The sequence below is a fragment of the Myxocyprinus asiaticus genome, chromosome 9 (assembly GCF_019703515.2).
Source record: "Myxocyprinus asiaticus isolate MX2 ecotype Aquarium Trade chromosome 9, UBuf_Myxa_2, whole genome shotgun sequence".
Lineage (NCBI taxonomy): Eukaryota > Metazoa > Chordata > Actinopteri > Cypriniformes > Catostomidae > Myxocyprinus > Myxocyprinus asiaticus.
In genome coordinates, this window is record NC_059352.1 from 22,240,854 (window position 1) to 22,266,420 (window position 25,567).

Here is a 25,567-nt window from a genome sequence, read left to right on the forward strand (position 1 = left end):
AATGTTTGAATCCATGCACTAACACACACACACTATCATATATTCTGCTATATAAACAGCATAAAATAATTAGAGCACCATTTACTTGCCTCAAAAAACTCTGGTATTAATATTATTATTATTATTATTATTATTATTATTATATTGAATTTATTGCCACACTTTAATATGTGAATTATTCCATCAGAAAATGAACACATTTAGCGTTGTCAGGCTTTTATTTGTGCTTAATTGATAAAACAACAGAGCTACACGCTGGGGTTTATGGCTGCTATAAATTTGACCTGCCACGAGATGACACTGTTTTCAACACTCCTGATGCTTAGAATCTTTTAAGCTTCAAAGCTTTAAGAGTCATTATTTCTCCATCCCTGCTGCATCAAACTGCAAGTTCTGACGTTTGGGAAAGACAATTGGTGCTGCCACCCCCTGTAAAGCAGTGTCGTTCTCACTTAATTTACTGTTGCTAAGTGATAGAGATTGCGTGCGCATTGGAGAACATTGCGAAAATCGCTGACACTTTTGTGTGTGCGTGCGTGACGATGTTAAGAGGACCATGGATTTACGGCGGTATTTCAGTTCTACTCGGCCCAAAAAAACAGGTCAGGATGAAGAAGGGACAGACAAAGAAAAGCAGACAGCCACAAAGCGGAAGAGTTCAGAAAAATCTGACTATGAGGCAAAAAGAAAGCGCAGCTTTTTGGTGTCATGGACAAAAGAATTTCTGTGGCTGGAACATGACAAGGTAAACGACACAATGTTCTGTCGAGTGTGTCGTCAATTCCCTGCTATTTCTGACTCGACGAGTGTTTTTGTCACTGGAACCAGTAATTTTTTGAAAGACCCCATCAGAACCCATGACAAATCCCTGCATCACAAAAAGTGCATTTGTGCCCAGTCTGCAGCGTCTTTCCCAGAACGAATGCCATTTGCAAAAAACATACTAAAAATTAACCAAGCACAACAAGAAGTCCTGAAAAAACTTTTCAAAACAGCATACTATGTTGCAAAAAATTACCATTGGCAAAATTTATTAATTCATAGAAATTTCAGTTCAGTTAGAACCAGATGCATATTTGTATTGATGATTCTAATTTGATTATTTTATATCCGATTGTTGATATTTGTGTTTTGAAAAAGTTTTTGATTGATGTTTTGACTCCTAACCAATTTTCTACATTAAAAAATTGTCTTTTTTTAACTGAAGAGTGCCTGCCCGAAGGGCTACCAGAGATTTTGAAATTTTGCAAGCCCTGCATAATCGCCGTAATCGTAATCACGATTAGTTTTTCAATTAATTGTGCAGCCCTAATCTCTGGGTCACTTTTAAATCCTTTCAGATCTCAGAGTTGTCGCCACCTCTGGAAAGCCAACCCAATGTTGATTCAGGTTTTATTACGGGCTCTGTCGCTTTCCCTTTTTGCTTGTAGACTCTGCTCTGTTTGGGGTTTCTTTGTTTTTACAACCGGTGATTCCCCAAAGGTTTGCTGTTTTGAATGATCCGTGGTCAATTTTTCTCGTTCGTTGTGACAACAAACTTTAAGCTTCAACTGCTCCCACACACACGCTACAGTAGCTTAATCGATTAAATTATTAACATTGAATAATTGATTGACGATTATTCATTAACATCCCTAGTTTTGATGCCTTATTTCAATTAAAGCAAGTAAAGTTCTAAATTGGAGACAAAATTATATAGATTTATATTGCCCATCATATCAGTTTTTGGCTATAACATAAAAATAATTATCATCCATCAGCATCTACCTAAATTTTGATATAGTTGCATCCCTACTAACATTATAAATTCCCTATATATTAAACCATATCATGTCAGCACAGATTCTGATCGATTGAACCCCTGGTATCAGTTAGCTCAAGGTGACAGTACTGCCATGCCTGTCTGCATGAACCCCCATCCCCCCCGCCTAAACTGCTTTGACTCATGCACACCCACACACATAATTTCAACCAGCCATTTTTTTAATTATTATTATTCTTTTTTGATTCCCTATTTTTCACTCTTTATTCTTTTCTCGGCCAGCTCGGGTTTGGAAAATCCATATTCTAGGCCTGTACCATTTGAGTTGATCAAAATAATCCTTAATTTGTGTGTATGCACGAGTGAGTGTGTGCCTGCACTTTAATCCCCTGTCATTCTGTCACTTTCTCCAGAAAATGCTGTATTTAATGATCTTATCAAATCCAGTGATTTCCGGCTGACAGAGCATCCAGCATTAAAATATTTCACTATTTCTTTCTAAATGTGTACTGCTTCAAGCAGTCTATCCTGCATTGGCTGTCTTGCAGTAATATGCTTATTTTGGTCCTGTCTAGAGTTGTCTGCATCTTTATACGTACATTGTTTGCTGAGTATTTGAGTGAGAAGGTGTGAGAGAGAGAGAGGAGGGGTGGGTGTGGAGGAGAGAGAGAGAGAAAGAGAGTGAGTGAGAGAAAACACATGACAGCTTCTCACACGAGCTCTAGCAGTGTCACAGGTTGCTGCCTGCAGCAGCAGCTGGAACATCATCCAAGCGCCTGCTATCACAGGAGCACACTTGTTTAGCCAGCTGTTCTTCCTTCTCTGCTGTTTTTACCACATTCGATCTCTGGATGACAGCCATGTTAGAGCACCGATATCATGTCTGACTCTTTCTGGACCGTGCTCTCCAATTTCTCCCTGCCGGAGAGAAGTATGCTTCGCCGATCCAAGAGGTACAGCTCTCTGTTTCTCTTTCTCTGCCATTCTCTTTTTATCTTTCCATCTCTCGCTCTCTATTACCTCTGCCTCTGTATATTATTTATTCCCCCTCTCTCTCATGGTAGTCGGTTAACTTAATTTATCAGTCATATTATCTGCAATTCATGTTTTGAGATTGTGCTTGTGGGGGGCACCAGCCAGTTGTCACCATTGTGGGCACCAGCCAGTTGTCACCATGAGGAAAACCATTTAAAGCAATAATTCCTCCCAAAACTTTAAATGATGTCATAATTTACTCACCCTCATGTTGTTCAAAAGTTTATGCTAATAGAATAACTTTCTCTGAATGGAAAAAATATGTAATGAAAGGAAAATGTGACTGAGGCTTAATGTCCACACTAATACTTTTCCGGTTGAAAACGCATCTTTTGCTCTGTTTTGACCTTCCATCCACACTGAGACAGCGTTTTTGTCCAGCTTTTCGAAAACGCTCTCCCAAGTGGATAAATTTGAAAATGCAGAAAAAACGGAGATATCTGAAAACTATGATGTATTTGTTGTCATGTGATGCAGTCATGTGATCCATTCAACACAAAACAATCAAGATGGCGACCCATGTTTTAGTGCCATTGTTGTGTCTGCTACCCTTTTTGATAGCGTTGTTAAAGATAAATGTTACTTTGTACAATGTTCACTTTGCATTCCTTCAAAGGCGACGTGAAGTTTACTCGGAATTGCTGTCCGGCGATGGAACACGAGGACAATTGCATTTTTTGACCTTACATGGAACAGCGATTTTTCGCATGTGCATTAAGGTGATTTAAGTATTTTTATTTGTTTCATTGTGGACTAGAAACTTTTGGAAAACACTTGAAAACAGCGGTGTGGGTGGAGAGAGTTTCGAAAACAAAAATGCCGTTTTCAGATGTATCCGGATTAATGTGGACATAGCCTGCTGCTGATGACGATGACAGAATTTTCGGTTTGAGGTGAATTATTCTTTTTGTAACAATACAAAATAACACCTTAATGACAATTTAAAGATGCAGAAAGTTTTCTTCGAGGATTAGGTTTAGGGTAAAGGGTAAGGTTAGGTCCCCATCATATGATAGAAAAACAAATGTGAGTGTATTATCTGTTGTTTTTTTGTTTTTTAACTGCAATATGAGCTGTTTTCCAATGGTCACTCTCAATTCAAGCACCATGTCTGTCCCTCTTGGTCAGTGTGTTTTTAAGGTAGCCCTTGGACAAGGGACACAAAATATGACGTGGCCAGATCCACAAACACACACAGGTGAGCAATATTAATATGTCATAACATGACCTAAAATGTTGGAGTGGACTTACACACTGAAAAAATGTGCAAGCTCACACACTTAGATAAACAGAGATTAAGTCTTTCTCTGTTCCTTTCTACTGTAATTGGTCTCCATCATTCCCTGCTTGTGTTCTTCCTGTCTTCCTGTTGCCTGGAGAGACATAAAGGGAGGGCACAGTACTTGCATAGCAACAGAGCTGAGACTGTAATAAAGTAACTATCCATTTTTTTGTCTTTGTTTGTAAAGTAATATCCTTTGAGTAATACAGTAGCCATGAGGTTGGAGCAGTGCACTTCGTGCTGCAGATTTACATGCAGAATACTGATTTTGCAACAGGTGAGATCCCCCCAAACCCCCCCCACACCTGGGCATGATAACATAATAAACAAAACAATTCTATATTTTGTAAAATGTTTATAAATAAATAAATTAGACAGTTAAATTACCATTTATTTCAGTAAAGTTGTTTTGTAAATGTTTGCGTTTACATTATATACAGTGGTGGCCAAAAATATTGGCACCCTTGTTAAATATGTGCAAAGAAGGCTGTGAAAAAAAAATCTGCATTGTTTAGCTGATGAGCTTTTGATCTTTCATTCAAAAAATTCATAAAAATCTAAACTTTAATTGAAGTAAAACACTTAAAACAGGGGAAATATCTCATTATTAAATAAATATTTTTCTCCAAAACACATTGGCCATAATGAGATATTTCTCCTCTTTCAATTGTTTTACTTCAATTAAAAGTTAGATTAACCTACTTTAGCATGTAAAATGAGCTTTTTCAGCTAAGTTTAGCATGCCAGGAAAGTGCACCTTTAACAATGCCTTGCTCGGTATGGCCAGGTATGAAAAATGGCTGGCAAAAGATCGGGATCCTACCGTGCCCGGGAAGGGACAGATTCGGTTCACTTAATTTTGTCATTGAACTCTGGGGAATGTGATAATATGTTGTGGCCACTAGATATTATGTTGAGGGAACGACATCCTTATCTCATGGCCACAAGAAAATGATCTCATTCCCTAGCAAAATATTTGTCCCACGACTTTATGTTGATGTAAATGGCTAAAAAAATATCTATATGAAGTTGGGGTAAAGTTAGTTTTAGGCTCGATATTCGTTTTCTTTTGCCCATGCTCTCTGAAGGCGACAGTCTTACAAAAATATTGTTCACACACTTGGCCTAAAGGGTATATAACTGTACTACAAGGGCCATAAATAATTGTATGCAGAACAGTCAACACTTGGTGTGGCTGCAGAATTATGACTGAACATGCACTGATGCGCTTTCATTGCTCAGATTACTCAAGGGACCATCTGAAAATTCCACCCACTATGCTGTTGACATGCAAGTTAACATAAAAAATAAATAAAATAAAAACAGTAAAAGTGCAGTATTTTCACATTCCAAAGGTTGTAGTAAGTTCCCAGTGGATAGACTAATTTACTAAAGGTGAGATTATTACAGTAAATCCAATTATATGAGTATAGGATTTGATTATTTTAGGAAAACAAATCACTAAAATTCACCAAGATGTCATGTTCACATTCCAGAGGATGTCGCAGATTCCTAGTTCCTGCAATTATACAGATGCAGTTTTCAAATATTATAAACAAAATTCACCTTAATGACAGTAGCACATTCTAAAGGTTTCCAGGTATACTGATCTCATAGAGGAGCATGCCCAGGGAGGTTAGTGTTGAATTAGGGTTGACTTCTCTCTCTTTGTTTATAAGAAAAACACTCTAACCATTGTTGTTCCATATAACAAGCATTAACAAACACTATATATAAAAACATTAATCTCAAACTCAAAGGGGATCTTGCACAGCTGAACTTACAGCCTTTAAAATATGCAAATGTCATTTAGATACATTTTGGTGTTTCCTTTTTTTATATGTATAGTATTATTTGAATACTGCATCTGTTTAATTGCACATGCCGGAAAATCTCACCCGTTGTAAGTTAGTCTATCCACTGGGAACTTACTACAAGTTGTAGTTATTTTTAATTATTAATTTATTTATGAATTAAATTTTTTCATTTTAACATATGAAACAATGGTGTGGTTTTGTTCTGAGCCAATGGTTTAGAGGGGCAGTAATGGCTCAGCAGTTAAGGCTCTGGGTTACTGATCAGAAGGTTGGGGGTTCAAGCCTCTGCACCACCAGCTTAGCTGGGATATGAAAGAAAAAAGAATTTCACTGTATATATGCAAAATTTATAATGTGTGACAAAATAAAGGCTTCTTCTGGTGCCTTGAGTGACAGATGTGCTCCAAGTTGGGTTAGGTGTGCTATCGTGCATTACTTAAAGCACCCAGATTTACTTTAATTGCACATTTGTATAATTTCACATACCTCTATGTTTGGCCACTACAATTTACTATAGACATTTAAAATAACCCCATGAGAGAGGGTTTTTGTTGACAGCAAGACAGATGAGAGCATTTCACTGCATTAAAATGGCTGTTGTCAACTCAGCTTCATACAACAGAAACCTCCATCCCTTCATTTTCAAAATAAAAGCTTCTGACAAAATTGGTTTGAAAAAAGGCTTGAGGGTTTACAGGGACTGCATAGTAAGTTAAGAAATTTCTATTAGATAATAATAATAATAAAAAATTATAATAGTAATATTGATATTTATTATTATACAATAATATATTTCTATAATAATTTCTTAACTTTACATTATTATTATTGTAATAATATAATATTCGAGTTGACTGGGTTTAAAAAAATAAAAAAATAATGAAAATTTGACTTTTTTTTTTTTTACAAAGCAGACAGATGCAATGTGATTGTGATGCTTTCCCCCACCCCCTCTGTTTCACTGTTTATTTATTTATTCTTTTTAGAGGACTCAAGTGTGAACACCCTTTCTAGAACAGTATTTCTGGTTGGCAGTAAAGCGTGGGCAAAACATGGTTTAATTTTGGTTAAAAGGCATCACACGTTTTTTATTTTATGTTTATCATATCGCAGTTCAAATCGCAATCGCAAATTTTTTCAAAATATTCACATTTAGATTTTTTGTCCAAATCGTTCAGCCCTACATGCCATCCTGACCTCCCTTTACTTTCTCTTCTGCCCTACTGAGCAGATGAAGGGTCTTGCATTATTAATAAAGCATAGATGTGTCAAGAGGGTGTGTTGTGTCTTGTGCCCCCTGTGAACGCACCACCTTTTGCAAACACCCAGCATTACCAGTGACTTCCTGATCTAAACCTGCATGCTAATGCACGCATGCCAATGAAATATTTTTTTTCTCTTTGTTTTGTTTTTCCATGTGAACATGCGCTAGACAGACGTCATTGAATGCTGTGATGTATATGACTGATTTTTTTTTTTTTTTTTTTCAGTGTCTCATGCCATGTGCGAAGCATTTTTAAGATGCTGTTTCAAGTTAAATAACTTTTCTTTTTTAAATGCAATGTGCGTTTTGTGTGAACGGCTCCTTACTGCACTCACCAATAAGTCAACTTTACTCCAATGAGAAATTTCCCAAAGATTTCCCAAAGGTTTTGATAAGTTATCTGCATAACATGTTACAAAGTGAGTGTCTGGTATTGTATAGCTCAGCAGAACTTCTGCATATCCTCCCAGCAGTGGAGGTGTTAGAACCCATGTGCTGCTGTCACAGTCACTGCTATGTGTGACCAAATGACCATTTATCCCCCTCTATGCTTTATGCTGTCTTTCTCTTCCCTTGTCCGCATACTGTTCAAGCCCCCTTCCAGCATTCTCATTACAGTCACTTCACATGACACTATAATATCTGTGAGTTGGCGCAGGTGTATGTGTGTGTGGAAAAAGTCCCTTTCAACCTCTCATCAAACATTCAGCAGAACCAATTTAATTTTTTTTTCAGGCTGTTTGATTCTCCCCTTTCCTGATAATATAGAATGAGCTATTGATTTCTCTTTCTTGTTTCCATCTCTCTCTGCTCATCTAAAACTCAATACAGCCACTTACCTTGTAGAAAGCCTTCGCAGGCACATGTGAGCAGCTCTCCATCATTGATATATTGAATGCATTTCAGACAGTGAAGGAGCAGTGCTGGAATAGTTGATGTTTATCTTCCTTTTAATTAGCCCATATAGAAAAAGCTGCCAGCAATGTAATAATTTTTAGTAGCCACAGGCCACCATATTCCCATTTTTCCAGAAGAAAATTGGTCTAATTTAAAGTGAAAATGACTGCACCTCGATTACAGGAAGGCAGCTTGTGTTTATAACTCAAGGTTGAAACAATCTGAGCTCAGTATTGATTAACCAATCTGTGATTGGCGTTTTGGCAAGCGTTGATCCTGTGTGGTTGCTTTGTATCTCCTGAAGCCTGTATTCCTGTTCTCTGAGTTAGCTTATGCTTTCAAAGCCTCAAATCAGATCTAACTAATAATTAAAGAGACAAAGCATTTATTTATTTTAAAATGTTCCCCTTTTCAACCTGTCCACAGTGTTGAGCGCCTTGCTAGAAGGTGTTTGCTCAAAATTGCAGTGTTCAGTATTAATAGCATCCTTGCATCTGTTCATGGCAATTACTCTGTTCAGCTCATTGCATCTGGCAGCATGAGTCCTAAACCGAATACCATTTTGTTTCCTCAGGCCATGAGGTTGATAATCATTTGATATGCTAAAATGTGGAAAAGGCTCTTTATTCTTTTTTTTTTATTTTATTTATTTATTTTTTACATTTGATCTGCTGTTATCTGTACATCCTTCTGATCTGTAGTCTCTCTATGTTTGTTATGGCATTAGAAGGCACATGAGGCTTTAAACACATCTGTCTTATCACAGGGTATTTCTGGTCATAATCCTGGCCTGATGCATTGATGCTCTCCATGTCCCTGTGTTATATGTATGCAGATACATTACACACATAGACAGCTTTTCACATGAACTTACACCATTACACGATGTCCTAACTAGTTTCTAAGTTTTCAGCGACAAGTATAGTAATTTGTTTTTCCAATGAATGCAAAAATGTTTAGAACATATTTGTTATTTAATATACATTTACACTCATTTTATTAGGAAGACCTGTACTCCTACTTATTAATGCAATTATCTAATTAGCCAATCGTGTGGCAGCAGTGCAATGTATAAAATCTTGCAGATAAGGGTCAGGAGCTTCAGTTAATGTTCACATCAACCATCAGAATGGGAATTTTTTTTTTTTATCTCAGTGATTTTGACCGTGGCATGATTGTTGGTGCCAGACGGCTGGTTTGTGTATTTCTGTAACTGCTGATCTCCTGGGATTTTCACGCACAACATTCTCTAGAGTTTACTCTATATGGTGCCAAAAACATCCAGTGTGCAGCAGTTCTGCAGATGGAAACGCCTTGTTGATGCGAGAGGTCAACAGAGACCAGACTGGTTTGAGCTGACAGAAAGGCTACAGTAACTCAGATAACCACTCTGTACAATTGTAGTGAGCAGAATAGCATTTCAGAATGCACAACACATCGAACCTTGAGGCGGATGGGCTACAACAGCAGAAGACCACATTGAGCACTTTATTAGGAGCATAGTTTTCCTAATAAAGTGCTCAGTGAGTGTATGTGGGATGTATTTTGCACTTGCAATGAGATTTCTCTGTGGGTGAGGCTACCAAATGCGACTTAACAGACTAAGAAAACAACATGTCCTGTCGCTTGTCACTGTCACGGCTGGTTAGGACAAAACAAATCACATTTGTGGAAGATATAGTTTATATTACTTGTTGCTTTATCATGTCACTTCTGGTTGGGGCATGGTAGGGTTTGATAGGGTTAGGTAATGTTCTTATTGTGTCCTAACACAAGAAAACTGGAAAAGCGTTCAGGTATGTAAGGATGTGAAGTAATTTTGTGGCTCAGAAAGATTTCAGGAGAGCACAGAGCAAAGCAAAGACTGATCATCTCATATTTTCTTGCACAGGAGGAGTGCAATTTCTGTCTGTTGTCCACTGAGGCTCTGCCTCATTTCTCATGAATGAAAAATCCTCCATTATACCATCTCATCTGGCTCTGGCTAATGTACAATCAAGATCAGAGGGACTGATCAGAATGAAAAAGCACTCACAATCTCTCTCAATCAAAAACACACACACTCACAAACAGATGTGGTGTGTGTTTGTTTGTATAAATCAAAGCATCCCAAATGCTCAAGATTTGTGTTCAAGGCTGTGCTCTATGTGTGTGGGTCAGGATGGATTATCTTTTGCTAGGTGTCCCACTTTCAGAGAGCTGCAGTGCACTGAACTGATGCAAACTAAATGAAAATAAAAAAAAAAAGCACAGCATTTCTGTTTACCAAGACGCATCAACAAAATGCAAAGCATTTAATAGTCAAACACAGTCTTGTTGACTAAAGCTTGCAGACACCAAAACAGTGAACATCTCCACTTTATTTTCATAGCTGTTAATTATATCAAAACCTAAACTAACTCTACCAGACCTAACCTGTGTTTCAAAACAGCCCAAATCAATCCAGTCACACTTAAATTAGTCCAAATGAAGCTTAATGAACTCAAATGAGCCCAGACAAAAATCAAAACAAGCAGGTTTTCACGCAAATAAAATTGACATTTCTCTGTGTTTAGAAGTCGGAAGGAAGCAATTCTCTCCCAGTTACTGTAATTAAGGGATATCTTTTTGTTTCACACCCACGAACCCTGCACAACTGCTCACATTATTAGTATGTAAATTGTACCGCTGCCATGTTTTCCTCACTTTTGTTTTTGATGATGGAATGATGGTTTAATGAGCGTACTGCTCTTTTCAGCAGCAGTACACCTCTTGGAGTTCCACATCCTAAATGGATCGTAAGCAAAAATTTTGCTAACTCATGTTAATATCCACCCACACACCTTCTAGCAGGGGATCATAGAATTAAATTAGTATTATGACAATGTTATAAACAACCTGTTCTGAGAACAAGTGCTTGTCCAATGTCAGGTTTGTTCCGAAGTGTTTAAGTTTCACAATAGTACTTGTAGGGGGTTAAATAATAGAATAATATAAATTCTAATAGAATTCAATAGAAGCATATGTGCTCGAGGAGAGTAGAAATGTCCCAAAAATTTCTACTTTGTTATTATACACATTTATAAAGGACATGTCCATCATTAGCACATACTCTAAATCCTCAAACAGAGGGCCAGTTTTATTGATTAATTGAACTGTACTATATTTCATTGTTAATATCAGGATAAATCCATTGAAGACTCATTAATGTTGCAGACACTATTACTAAGAACTGCTTCGACACAAACAGACTGCTTGATGAGAGCACAGTCCAGTTTGAGGTTTATTATAGAGAGTCAATAAATGCAATATAGCCCCTCTGTGAATAGGAGATGTAAGATGGCTTTAATGCAGATTGTAAAATGTTTTGTAGCACCTTGCGGTCAGCATGCACATAAACATTGCAGACAAAAGCACAGTATGCTCTGATGTCTCGTTCATCTAACATCCTTCCACAAAGAACATCTCATCTTAAAGCCAACATCAAGAGAAGTTTTTTCTTATCAAACACTGTAAAAGAAAGGCCATTCTTTAAGTAATAATGTGCCAGTGTTAGCCTGTGAGTCAGATTTTTTTTCTTGCTTTTTCTCGCTTTTCTTTCTTCTCCCTCCCATCCCTCTCTTTCTTTCTCTCCATCTCTCCCGCTGTGACTGTACTCACTTCAAACCTTCATTACACACTGAGTGATGGCTGGCACTGTGAAAGTGGTGCAGGTCTGTACTGCAAAAGTTATTTCTGCAACATTAGGCCTACTGCATCATACCATTTGCTTGGACCAAGATGCATTCATGTAATTATCCAGAAAATTAACAAACACTTTGTAAAGGAATAGTTCAGTTCACCAAAAATGAAAATTCTTTCATTATTTACTGGTGTGAATGCTTGTTTGATGGTGTGGCGATGCTTTGCTGCTTTAGGTCCAGAGCACTTGCAATAATTGAGGGAAATATGAATTCTGCTCTCTACCAGAAAATCCTAAAGGAGAATGAATGTTGACGCTCAAGCGCAACTGGATTGTGCAGCAAGACAGTGATTCAAAGCATAGGAGTCAGTCTACCTCTGAATGGCTCAAAAAAAGCAAAATTAAAGCTTTGGAGTGGCCTAGTAAATGTCTTGACTTGAACCCGATTGAGATGCTGTAGCAGGACCTTAAATGGGCATCTCATGCTTGAAAACCCTCCAATGTGGCTGAACTAAAGCAGTTCTGCAAGGAAGAGTGGGACAAATTTCCACTACAGCGTTGTGAAAGACTGATCTCCTGTTATCGGAAGCATTTGGTTGCAGTTGTTGATGCTAAAGGTGGCACAACCAGCTATTAAGTTTAAGGGGGCAGTTAGTTTTTCATATGGGTGATATAGGTGTTGTGTACATTTTTTGCTTAAATAAAAAAAAATATTTTGTGTTTATGTTATCTCGTTTGAAGATCTAAAACAATTTAGTATGAAAAATGCACAAAAAAAGAAATCAGGAAGGGGCAAATATCATTTTTCACAGCACTGTATGTATTCATATATATATATATATATATATATATATATATATATATATATATATATATATATATATATATATATATATATTGGTCATTTTTAGACCTTGATATTGCTATCATAGTAAGGAACACATTCACTGTAAAGCGTGCAGCGCATGAAAAGAATATATTTATTTAATTAAATTGCATCCTTTTGCAGTTTAATAGTAACACTAAAACCTATTACAATTTTAATTACTTAATTGTGCATTTAATTTTTTCCCCAAATATGTCAGATTCATGTGTGAGCCTTGTGTGAGTCTTGTGTCAGTCTGACAGCACGCAGTTATCAAATTGAGTCGGTGCTGGGTACTACCGGTACTGCAGAAACACTGAATTCGTGACATCTTTTTTATTTTAGTATCGACTTGGCACCGAAGTACCATTACTTTTGGCATCCCTACTTGGAAGTAAGCCACAATAAACTACCATTGTATTGAATAGATGGACTGGGATATTCACTAAAAGTTTATTTTGCATTCTGCATAAAAATTCCAAATAATTTGGAACTACATAATGGCTAGCCAATTATGACATAATGTTCATTTTTGGCTGAACTATTCCTTAAAGTCATTGTCATGGTCTTAATAAGATACAGAGCTCTGCTAATACTCTGTAAAATGTGTAAAGCTCACAGCCATCCACTGACAGCTCTCTAGCAGTGCATGATGTCTTGTGTAGGTCACATCTGTGTTCTGCGGTCTGACCACTCAGCAGTGATCTGTCAAAATTCTTCTCACATTGAATCAAGGGGCACTCATCCCTTACTGTTTGCCACTCTGCTCAGTTTTGAAAGCTCTTTCTAGCAGCCAGTCATCCTCTATCTCTCCTCTCCGCACTGAAGCGTGAGATGGTATTGTCCTAGCTGCAGGTCTCAAGGTTCATTTAAGCTGAGCTCTGAGCTGTAGGTGGCCATTTCCCCCTCTGTCAGCTCGAGCTGGAGGCTTTTAGCATTTGAACCACACTGACATTAGTGTGCTCTTTCAGCCTTGTGGAAACAGGCAGGTTTGTTTGTTCTGAATGGGAGAGTGACAGTCAGACTCCACTGCCATTTTAGAGACAGAGTACGTCTGAACTGTAAAACTGTTGGCAAGATCTTTCTAATCATTCTGAATGGACAAACCCTCAGACTCTGACCTGTTTGTATATTCGGTTCAATCTAAAATAGTCCCATTTATAAAGGCTTTATCACATTTTGCATTACTATTCATAAATGTATGTGACAAATTATAATTATATGTTTGTTTGTTTTTTTGTACAGCTGTCGGACCAGCAACAGGAAGAGTTTGATAGTGACATCCAGCACCTCTCCTACTCTACCCCGCCCCCACTCACCACTGCACGGACTTTCAGGTAAAATCTATTTCTCTCTCTCGTCAGCTTTTTTAGGTATTATTGGCATGCATGTCAGATTCTGTTGTATTCAACTGTGCACATTAGTTTCAGGTTTGCTTTTTGTGTGGTTCACATGTCTGATGAGTGGCTACCTTTGTTGAGTATGTTAAATCTGTCATTTATGAGATTAATTTTAGTTAGATTGCTGCCTATGTACAGTAGACAGTAGACCGCGAGGCAGCTCACTAAGCTTTAAACCAGAGCCATACACACCGAAATCCACACACTTCATTTTTGTAACACATTTATATATACTATTTGTCTTTTTACCTAAATAAATAAATAAATAAAATTCAGTTTGCTCTGTGGCAGCTGTTCACAACATATTGAAACTCCACAGACCCAGCAAATCTCATGGTGTAGGAATTTCTCATCTAATACACGGGCATTATAAATGGATTGACAGTTGACATTTAGTAATACCATTTCTTTATATTGCCTGTTAGGGAAGCTGTGTGCTTCGAAATCTGTCATTCTGTCTTGGAAATTCTTCATATTAACCTTTCCCAGCTAGACATGAGCAATAAACATATCAGTGTGGTATACACCAAGACAGGCTAGGGTTTAGGGTGAATACATGTCTTTGTCATTTACTGTACATTGTTTTAAAATATGTTCCAAATGTTCCAAATGTCTTAGCCTCACACAATACCATTTTAAATAGCTAAAGATCTCTTGTACATCCCATAGTAGTTTAGGATGAACCTAATGATGATTTTTTGTATTTTAGTATGAATTTTAATAGATGAATGTGCACATAATGATAAAGATGATTAAGCTTAAGTGTCCCACATTACCTGTATTCACCCTAAGTGTAAGTTAGTTTTATGATTTCATACAGTGGTGTTGAGTGTAGTTGTGATGTAAATGTGAGAGGAAGTGTACAAAACATTCTTTAATTTTACTGAATTGCAAATGACAATTTGCCCTAACAAAGACACAGTTGCCTTGCAATTGGCCTCTACCGGTGGATTATTAAAATAACTAGCACATTTTCTGGATGATAACCCCACAGTTAGGGATCATTAGTCAGGTTTAAAATCTGTAGAAACTCTATGAAAATAAAGACTTAAGAGCATGTCTACTATGTTGGAGATAAAGTTAAAGGAAAGTTTCATTAGAAAATAATGTATGAGTGGCCAAAAGGAGCCATTAGTAAAAGCTTGGAGTTTGCCAAAAACCATAATAATGACCCTGTTGTAATGTGGGAGAGATTACGTGGTCCGATGAAACAAAGATTACATTTTTTTTTTTTTTTCTTCTCTCAAATTCAACGTGATTTGCCTCAAAAATCACCATACTCTACCTGCAGTGATGTATACCAATCAGCCACAACATTAAAACCACCTGTCTAATATTGTGAAGGTCCCCCTCGTGCTGCCAAAACAGCGCCAACCTGCATCTCAGAATAGCATTCTAAGATGCTATTCTTCCCACCACAATTGTACAGAGCGGTTATCTGAGTTACCATAGACTTTGTCAGTTCGAACCAGTCTAGCCATTCTCTGTTGACCTCTCTCATCAACAAGGCATTTCCATCCACAGACCTGCCGCTCACTGGATGTTTTTTGTTTTTGGCACCATTCGGAGTAAATTCTAGAGACTGTTGTGTGTGAAAATTCCAGGAGATCAGCAGTTACAGAAATACTCAAACCAGCCTGTCTGGCACCAACAATCATCCATGCAATTATCTAATCAGCCAATCGTGTGACAGCAGTGCAGTGCATAAAATCAGGAAGATAGGGGTCAGGAGCTTCAGTTAATGTTCACATCAACCATCAGAATGGGGAAAAAATGTGATCTCAGTAGCCTAGTTTCCATCCACTTTTTGCGCTATGTGAAAATGCGTAAATTTTTTTTGCGAAATTTGCTGTCTTCTGCCTGTTTCCATTCAAATGGCCTTTTATCGAAAAAAATGGTGTGTGATGACATCATGCCTAAAAAAAACACTTTGTCGCATAAGTTTTGGTTTATCGCAAAAGAAATCTGCCCTTAAGCCGTTTCCATTCAGAAATGTGTGTTTATCGCTAATTCGCCTCCCAGATGTCCGAAGTTTTCTAAAATGGGGAGAGTATTGAGACAATTCATTGAAATTAGCCAGCTTATTGTCATTTTAATTTCACAAATAAATGCAATCAGAAGATGAGGAATTGCAATCAAAAGGGAACAGTTGCCCTTTTGATAGGACTATAATACTGGTCCTGATGTTGCGCCTATCGCAGGTTCCCACCCGAAAGCGAATCGTCATGGCTCTGTTCAAACTGGCAACCTGCACCAAGTAATGGGGAAATTTTTCAGTCTTATAAGGACCATCCATCGATGTGCATATGTTGTGTGCACAGCTATTAAAGAGAAACTGATGCAGTGTAATATCAGGGTTTACACATGATACATTCCTGATATTCAGTAGGCTATTTTGAACAATCATCTAATCTAAAGCATTGCCATCTCAACTGCATTATGTCCCATATATTTGTCCCACAACATTTAACGACCAACTGAACTTGATTATCATCTAAAATTAATTTTAGCATCATAATGCAATTTACATTGAAGAAGCTCAGCAAATGCGATCCGAGGTAAAGAGGGTCAGAAAGCTTGTTTTCTGAAAGTGAACTCCACATTGGACAAATAGTTCTGATAGTTTGTAGTCTTGAAGTGTAGAAAATGTCATTCAGCCGACTTTATTCGTGTACAGAACAGGGTACGGCTAATTTAAGTTTGTGTAAAGAAAAGGCATATATAGGTCTAAAAATTTAAAAAAAAAATTTGTTTGGTAATTTTTTTTATTTTATTTTATTTATTTTTTTTATGCATTTTTCATTTGGTAATTTATATAATTTAATACAGGAAATTTTGCCAGCATTTTTTCAAAAGTAAGCTAAACAATAATTTAATAGAATTGGGCTGTTAGTGTTCCAAAAAAGCACACTGAAGCTCTTCTTCTAGTATTGTGTATTTATTTTTCATTTAAAACATCTTTGTGCACAGAAATGATATGTTTTTTGTATTGTGGGCTAATTCCGTGACTGCCGTCTATTATTTTGAATGGTGTGGAAAAGCAACTTTAATAAATAAACGGATGTCTACTGCGATTAAATTAATGGCAAAGAGTGGCCATTAATTTGTTCTCCGTGCACTTGTTGATGTGAATGATATTTGTGTTGAAGTGTCATGTTTGCATTGATTGGATCTTTATGCCGTTCAGATCAATCCATAATCATGTACAATAAATTGGCTTTTATGGATGTATACCTTGTCGTCATGATTAACACAGGCTAACGATTGGGGTAAATTCTGTCATGTGACACTACAATTTTGCGTTAATGCCAATTTTCTCAACAAGAAGTGTTTCCAAACCAGTTTTTCACGACATTTGAAGTATCGACATAGAGTTTATGCGCCAGAGTTAAACGGAAAAATATTATGTCGACACTTTGCATTTCCATCAGCTTTATTTTGATGCGCTAAAACTTTTTTTGCATAAAATCCTTGGATTGAAAATGTTACTGATTTGGACTGTGGAATGATTGTTGGTGCCAGATGCAGGTTAAGGGAGACAGTTTGTTCATCATACCTAACATCGACAAAGGTTAGTTTTACAAAAAGTATCAGCTTATTTGAATGAATATTGTTTGAGTGATATAAACTTAACCTCTAAAACTTTATGGATGTGACGCAGCACTTAAGCATAGCGACCTAATAAATTTGGCTCTTTTAAATTAATCAAAAAACGCTGTTATGACGATGACTCTATATATGTCTTATACTACTTCATATCTCTCTGGAAAATTATTATTGTTAACAAAGTGAAAAATAAAGAGTCCTTTGACCCCTCTTTTGTAACCATGAAAAATGGCTGGTTTAGAAATGGTGCACTCCTCATAAAAGGTGGATAAACCTTGCAGTTTCCTAAAAAACATTATTATAGCACTATAATACAGTAAAATGTAGACCTAAATGAACAACCTAAAAGAGTTTTTGATCATTTGCTTAAAACTTTTTTTTCATGGTATGGTTGACATTTTCATGGGATTGATCATATACGTCTGGGATGGCATGAGGGTGATTAGATGATAAGAGAATTTTCATTTTTTTCTATTTGTTTTTTTCTAACATTTAAATTGGCTACATTTAAGTGCTTTTTAATAATAAAAAAATTCAGATTTGTCATCCAGTGAACAGAGAAAATTAATTTATAGTCTAAATACTTTGCAAAGCAATGTACACCACTGCAGTTGTCAAGCTAGTGCTTTATTACAGCTAAAACCTGTGATGAAACACTTAATAAAACTGCTGCTGCAACAGGGCGTATCACTTCCACAATGCAGAAAAATTGAGGATGAAATGAGAGATCAGCTGTCAAAGCCAGCAGCCATCATGTGTGTGTGACTGTGTGTGTGTGTGTGTGTGTGTGTGTGTGTGTGTAGAGCTGAGCGAAGCTGTGTTTATAACAGCTCAGATCAAGAGCACACATAAAACACACAGCTCACGCTCAAGACTTCAGCTTGGCTCTTTTAGTGACAAATAATGTGCTGCAGTCCAGGAACACTCCCGCTTGCTCGTCAGCCCCCTCCTGTCGCTGAATTACTGAATTAAACCATCAGTAAGCATAAACAGGCTTGCCACGGTGCTGCACATTGAAAGCAATCTGACTTTGCAGATGATAAAACAAGCAATAAAAATCCCATAGATTAGCACAGGGCCATAGAGTCTTGGGGTTTGGCTGTTTTGATTAAGGCCAGTAAGAAACAACCTAACAGCTAGCCAGAACACCTTAGCAACCACATATAAAAACTTAAAAAAACAGAACACCCTAACATCAAGTTTTGCGCCGGTAAGCACCACACACATTTTCTTCAGGGAATGTAAAAGCCTAAATTTGCAATGAAATCCAACATTTTATTTTAGGTGTGTACTGTATCAAGGTTTTTTTAAGGCTTGATATTGTGCTTTGCATTAGCGTTGCTGAAAGAAAGCACTCGTTTGTGTTGTCTGCATCAAGCAGTACAGCATCAATGAAAGCAACATGCTACAGCATCACAACAATCCCAATGTTTAAATTGCTAATCTAAAAGGGAACGTTATACCAAATGTGGCTTCATTTGAAGCACTTCAAAGCCATTAGCAACATTTTAATGTGTCTGCCAACAGAAGGAGCAGAGGTGAAGTTATTTCAAACTCAGAGAAGCACAGTCAACAGGGGGGGTCACTGCCAAACTGCGCTGATTACAGTCTGTTTCAAGAAGCTATTTGCAGCAAAAGCATTAAATACTGCAGCGCTATGTTAAGTGTCTTTACACTACAGACAAGTAGAATGGAAAGAATGGAGCTGCTCTCCCTAATGTGATACAGCCATTTCTGAGGCAGAATAGGTTGATCTCTGTAAAACAAAAATTGGTCAATCCATGAAAAAAGATAGAGCACTAAGTGTGTTCTATTAGCACTGTTTACTGCTTTCCTGTTACTTGAATACAAGCAAAGCCTGGTGCCATGTCATGTATCCAACACTGTTTGTCTGTTCCAGCTCTCAGCCTTCCCAGAGTTTTCCTGACATCAGCACACATTCTTTGCAGCTATGTTTACACCTCAAACCAAAGTGCCCAATTACGATTATGGCTCCTATTTATTTTTTCATGCCATTGTTCACATGACCATTTTGATGTGAAAAGCACACTACCCTGGCATGTTCATCATTACATTATAAACCAATTTTAAAATGTTATTTAATATAATATTTTGTAATTATATGATATTAGAATAACTTTGGACTTACAGTCTTAAATCTGTTCGTTAGGAATAACATTTTAACTTCTGTTGTAAATTTTTTGTCAATGTTCAAACAAAGTGTTACATTTGAGAACAGATTTTTGTCAATGTACCTTTTAAACAAATATACAGTATTTTTGCACCTTTGTGTGTAATACTTCATACTGTGCAATACGCAAATTAGTTGGGAACACTTTACAATTAGGTTGTCTTAGATAACATTAGAAATTTAATAGGTATTATGAACTAACAATAAACAATATTTTTAACAGCAGCTATTAACCTCGTGCAACCCCGCTGCTTCATGCGAGGACTCGCTATTTTGGATTTGCTATATGCAACACATAATTTAAATTCATTTAAACCCATTGCATACTGTTCAGGACACTCTAAGGAGTCATTTAAGTGTTAAAATTCCGATGCACCGAGTGACGTGACCAAACACCATGGCGTCGACTTCCATGAACTACTTCTATGGGCACAGTGCCAACATAAGTGCCTCTGGTAAGAAACCTGTTCAGATGTTTTCACTGAAACCTATTAGGTTGTAAAGAGTAGCGACTCTAGTTTCATTTGATATGCTGCTTTAAATATTTCGTTCTTTTTTCGCACTTTGGAGTGCTGATAAACATGAAGTACTCAGATGAGTGCTGTGGAGCTGTTTTCTGACAGACGTTCCAAAACCTTGATTGTTATTTTGAATAACTTTTCTGTGGGTCATTTAGCTTCATTAAATCGAAATTTTGTTATATATATATATATATATATATTTTTTTTTTTTTTTACACTGTACAATAAGGTGCTATTCATTAACATTAGTAAATGTATTCCTATATATTTACTCTGCATTTTCACATTGAGAATAAATGTATTCATCCAAAAGCTGAAAAATGTTGCTTTTAGAGGCTTTACCTGAAGTTAGGATGAAAACAAGGTGCATTTCAAACTTTTCTGAGACCAGTGCAGACAGACAGCACACTGGAGGTTTAGTCATTCACTAAATAGGGAGTAAGGGTTCATCTTATAGCTTTCCTATGCAGCTAAATGCATTCAATCCTAGAATCTGACCAAAAGTTCAGTTTCAGGCTGCAAATGATGTTTGGACCACTCAAAATTTTTGGCAGACTTGGAACAATGATAATCAGTACATAGATTCAGAATTTTATAATTAAAATTTTTATTTGGAACTTGATTGGCAGTGATTTGATGATGCTGGCCATTACTTTTAATCAGAATTATATATTCATTTTAGAAAATCAGCTGTAATGTCTACTGTATAACGTCTCAAAAACATGAATAACCAACACTCCTGGACACATATAAACTATTTGATAACAAAACAAATCTGACTTTCTATAGCTTGGTATTTCTTAACATTTCAACAGCTTAGTCCTGCTGTCCACATATGAGGACATACATTTTTAGGAAAACTATTTGCTCTAGGAAAAAAAATAAAGAAAAAAATAAAAAGTGGCATTCAACTGATCACAATGTATAGTCAGGACATTAATAACGTGAAAAATTACTATTACAATTTGAGAAATTTTTTTTTCCAGAACTTCTTAAACTACTTCAAAGAGTTCTCATCAAAAAATCCTCCATGTGCAGCAATGACAGCTTTGCAGATCCTTGGCATTCTAGCTGTCAGTTTGTCCAGATACAGTACATGCCATAGATGTGGCTGTCTTGTTGGGCACTTCTCATGCACCTTACAGTCTAGCTGATCCCACAGAAACTCAATGGGGTTAAGATCCATAACACTCTTTTCCAATTATCTGTTGTCCAATGTGTGTGTTTCTTTGCCCACTCTAACCTTTTCTTTTTGTTTTTCTGTTTCAAAAGTGGCTTTTTCTTTGCAATTCTTCCCATAAGGCCTGCACCCTTGAGTTTTCTCTTAACTGTTGTACATGAAACTGGTGTTGAGCGGGTAGAATTCAATGAAGCTGTCAGCTGAGGACATGTGAGGTGTCTATTCCTCAAACTAGAGACTCTGATGTACTTATCCTCTTGTTTAGTTGTACATCTGGCCTTCCACATCTCTTTCTGTCCTTGTTAGAGCCAGGTGTCCTTTGTCTTTGAAGACTGTAGTGTACACCTTTGGATGAAATCTTCAGTTTTTTGGCAATTTCAAGCATTGTATAGCCTTCATTCCTCAAAACAATGATTGACTGACGAGTTTCTAGAGCAAGCCATTTTTGACCTAATATTGACCTTAAGACATGCCAGTCTATTGCATACTGTGGCAACTCAAAAACAAACACAAAGACAATGTTAAGCTTCATTTAACAATCCAAATAACTTTCAACTGTGTTTGATATAATGGCAAGTGATTTTCTAGTACCAAATTAGCAATTCATCATGATTACTCAAGGATAAGGTGTTGGAGTGGCTGCTGGAAATGGGTCCTGTCTAGATTTTATCAAAAATAACTTTTTTCAAATAGTGATGGTGCTGTTTTTTACATCAGTAATGTCCTGACTATACTTTGTGATCAGTTTAATTCACTTTGGTGAATTGAAGTACCAATTTCCTTCCGAAAAAGCAAAATCTGTACATTATTCCAAACTTTTGACCACCAGTGTGTGTGTGTGTGTGTGTGTGTGTGTGTGTGTGTGTGTGTGTGTGTATATATATATATATATATATATATATATATATATATATATATATATATATATATATATATATATATATATATAGGGGTGTAACGGTTCTCTGTAAAAAAAAAACGAACTGTACGGTTTGCCACCCATGGTTCGGTAACCAAGTTTAATGACACATCTGGAGAACAAGGTTTGGTGAAAGAAACAAAGAGTCAAATATACAGGCACAGTTATAACCTCCTCTGATGCACCTGTATGGCTCTGTTGATAAACAAGCTCCACAAGCTGTGTTTCAGGTGGGTCAGCTTGATGACATCACAGTTCTCACACGTTGTGTGTAGTTGATAACGACGAGTGTAGAAAACGATTCGCTGGGAGAGAAGCCCCATGTGTTTCTCCTTTCTGGAAATATTTTCTTTTTGCAGTCAATTACAACAGCGATGGTCAAAAAACAGGCACTTTTTGCCGACATTGCTCGACGCGAGTGCCGCATTCTGGTAATTTATGTAAAAAATGTGAGCGAGGGTTTAAAACGCACACAGGAGTTCTTCCTGTTTCCTGCGTCAGTAATGCGCTTTGATTAATGTCATTAAAATGCCATTATAGTAATACATCGATACATGATTAATCATTTACGCCGATATCACCCAAAGAAAGAGCCGCAGATGAGCCGAAACTGCACACACTCCCTTCTGTTTTTAAGCAGGCACTCAGTGCTAATTCAGACAGACATGAAACAACAACTAAAGTGCTTAGGGTGTTCAGTGTCATATGTGGGATTTCCATGTATGATTAAAATACCCGAGCCACATTATCACAACATCCCTTCTTGTATCCATTTTTATAGCAAGTTTATTCCTTTTATAGTGATGTACAGATTAGGGATGTGCGAGACTAGTCGACTAAACGGTTCTGATGCTGCTAGTTGACACTGGATTTACTAGTCGGTTAATATTTCCCCCCATTAAACTGATCATAATTTTTTACACATTTACGTTTGGCTTTATATTTTTACAGAGGCTGCACTTAAATTACTGTCATATTAATGTTACATATTTTAAATAGAATTAATAATACAAATATTATTTTAAAAAGAGGATTTCTGGAGCAGATACAGAGTTTAATTTCACCTCAGGCTGCGCGTGCTTCTTCCCTCTCTCACTCGCGGCGCGCGCAGGAAAATGACCTCTCGCTAGACAAGCAAACTCAGCAAAGTAGTTATGAAATCACTTCGGTGGTGGTGCGGGAATCGGCTTTCCAAATGTTTGAAAGTCCCTATGGATGTTTTCACATTTGAGTCTTCTTTAAATCTGTGCATACTTGAACGTTATTTTTCCACTGAGCAGGCTTTTTCAAGTGCAGGATAGACGTCACAGGTGAGTCAAGTCCCGTCTTTCACCGGACCATGTCGACGGGTTAATTTTGCTCATCCAAAAAATTATGCTTTTGAGTAAGTAGCCTAGAAAATAACTGTTTTAGGCTAGGTATGCCATTTTTTAATCTGCTGATTAAGAAGGCTATTTTCAACAAGGTGCCGACTGCTGAATGAGTTAAACTATATTTTGTGTGCACGACATGTTTAGAATACATTAGGTTTATTGCAGGCAATTTCACAGGCCTATTTTTTTTCTATCCTATAGCTATTTATTTTATTTTTTTATTTTTTTTTACATCATAACTGTTATTGGTTAACGTTCTTTACCGAACAGCTGTCATATTAGATCAATGGTTAATGCACGACTGCACGTGGTGAAATACACGCAACTTTGCAGTGCATTTTTTTCTCTCTCATAGATTTGGCTTAGTCTACCTGTTAATTATTTTCAACAATGTCCTGACTGTTTTAAGATGTTAAGTAACTTTTACTTGGTGATTTGAATTTAGAACAAGTTTTTAATGGTTGTTCCATTGATCCTGCACTATTCATTTAGTTGTTTTCAATAATTATGTCTGTTAAATATTCGCAAACGTTGATTCAGTGAATGCGTGTCATGTTCTATATTTAATGTACAATGATCATAATTGAAGGCGAGGACATCGCAGATAAATGCACCTTTTCAGTGGAATTTAGCATCGGATTTGGAATAGATTAAGTATTTTAAATGGGTCGCATAAACACACTTTTTTTTTTTACTGTTTTCTGAAGGTTGGTTTCTCTTTAGACTAGTCGACTAGTCGGTTACAAAACTTCCGTTTAAAAGACAGTCAAATTAGTTGTGGCGCACATTCCTAGTACAGATTCTGAATGTTGAATATATGTTAAGTTTAAAATGCACTTTATGTTGATGCATGTAGCATTAAAGTCCAGGTATTAATTTTAAATGTTGATTCCGTAATTAGAGAAGTGTTTTTTTTTTCTTTTGTTTTTTTTTTAAGTTAAGGATCCTGATGAAAATTAACCATGGTTTTACTGTAGTAATATTGTAGTAACCATGAACCAGAAGTAACCATCTGAGCAGAAATCATGTTTTTGATACAATTAACCATGGTTTTATAACAGTAATACTGCAGTTTTCATATAGTAATCATGATTTTACTCTATATTGTAATCATGACAGTAACCATGTTGATTTTGTGGTTACTATGGTTTTACTACAAATACCATGATTAAACTGTGGTAACTGTTGTAAAACCATGATTTTTGTGAAGGGCAAACCTGTTGAAGTGTTTACCAGATAGAGTATTCTTTGGATTTTGAAGTAATATTTTATTTATTTTTTTCCGAACATAGCAAATACTGAACCGTACCGAAACCGTGACTATAAAACCATGATACAAACCGAACTGTGAGAAATTTGAACCGTTACACCCCTAATATATATATATACAGTACGTTGCAAAAGTCTTGGGTACATAAGATGCTTCACAAAAACATTTGTCTTAAAATGGTTATTTATATTTTCAGCTTTAGTGTGTCAATAAGAAATATAAATTTTGGACTCCCAAACATTTCATTTGCAAATAGAATAGAATAGAAGAACAGGGAGCCCTGCAACAGATGGCATGGTCCCCACAGAGCCCCCCACTGAACATTGAGCCAGTCTGGGATTACAAGAAGAGACAGAAGCAATTGAGACAGCCAAAATATATAGAAGAACTATGGCAAATTCTCCAAGAAGCTTGGAACATCCTATCTGCCAACAACCAAGAAAAACTGTATCCAGGTGTACCTAGGAGAATTGGTGCTGTTTTGAAGGCAAAGGTGGTCACACCAAATATTGATTTAGCTTTTT

General features: G+C 36.7%; 1 protein-coding gene across 3 annotated transcripts in view; it reads left to right on the forward strand.

Moving 5' to 3' along the window:
• LOC127446657 (microtubule-associated serine/threonine-protein kinase 2-like) overlaps positions 1-25,567 on the forward strand; it is a 222,902-nt gene that overhangs the window by 165,952 nt on the left and 31,383 nt on the right. For all 3 annotated transcript variants that reach the window (XM_051707768.1, XM_051707766.1, XM_051707767.1), the window contains one exon: positions 13,829-13,920. In XM_051707768.1, the coding sequence (XP_051563728.1) occupies positions 13,829-13,920 (92 nt within the window). The remainder of the gene's footprint in view (positions 1-13,828; positions 13,921-25,567) is intronic.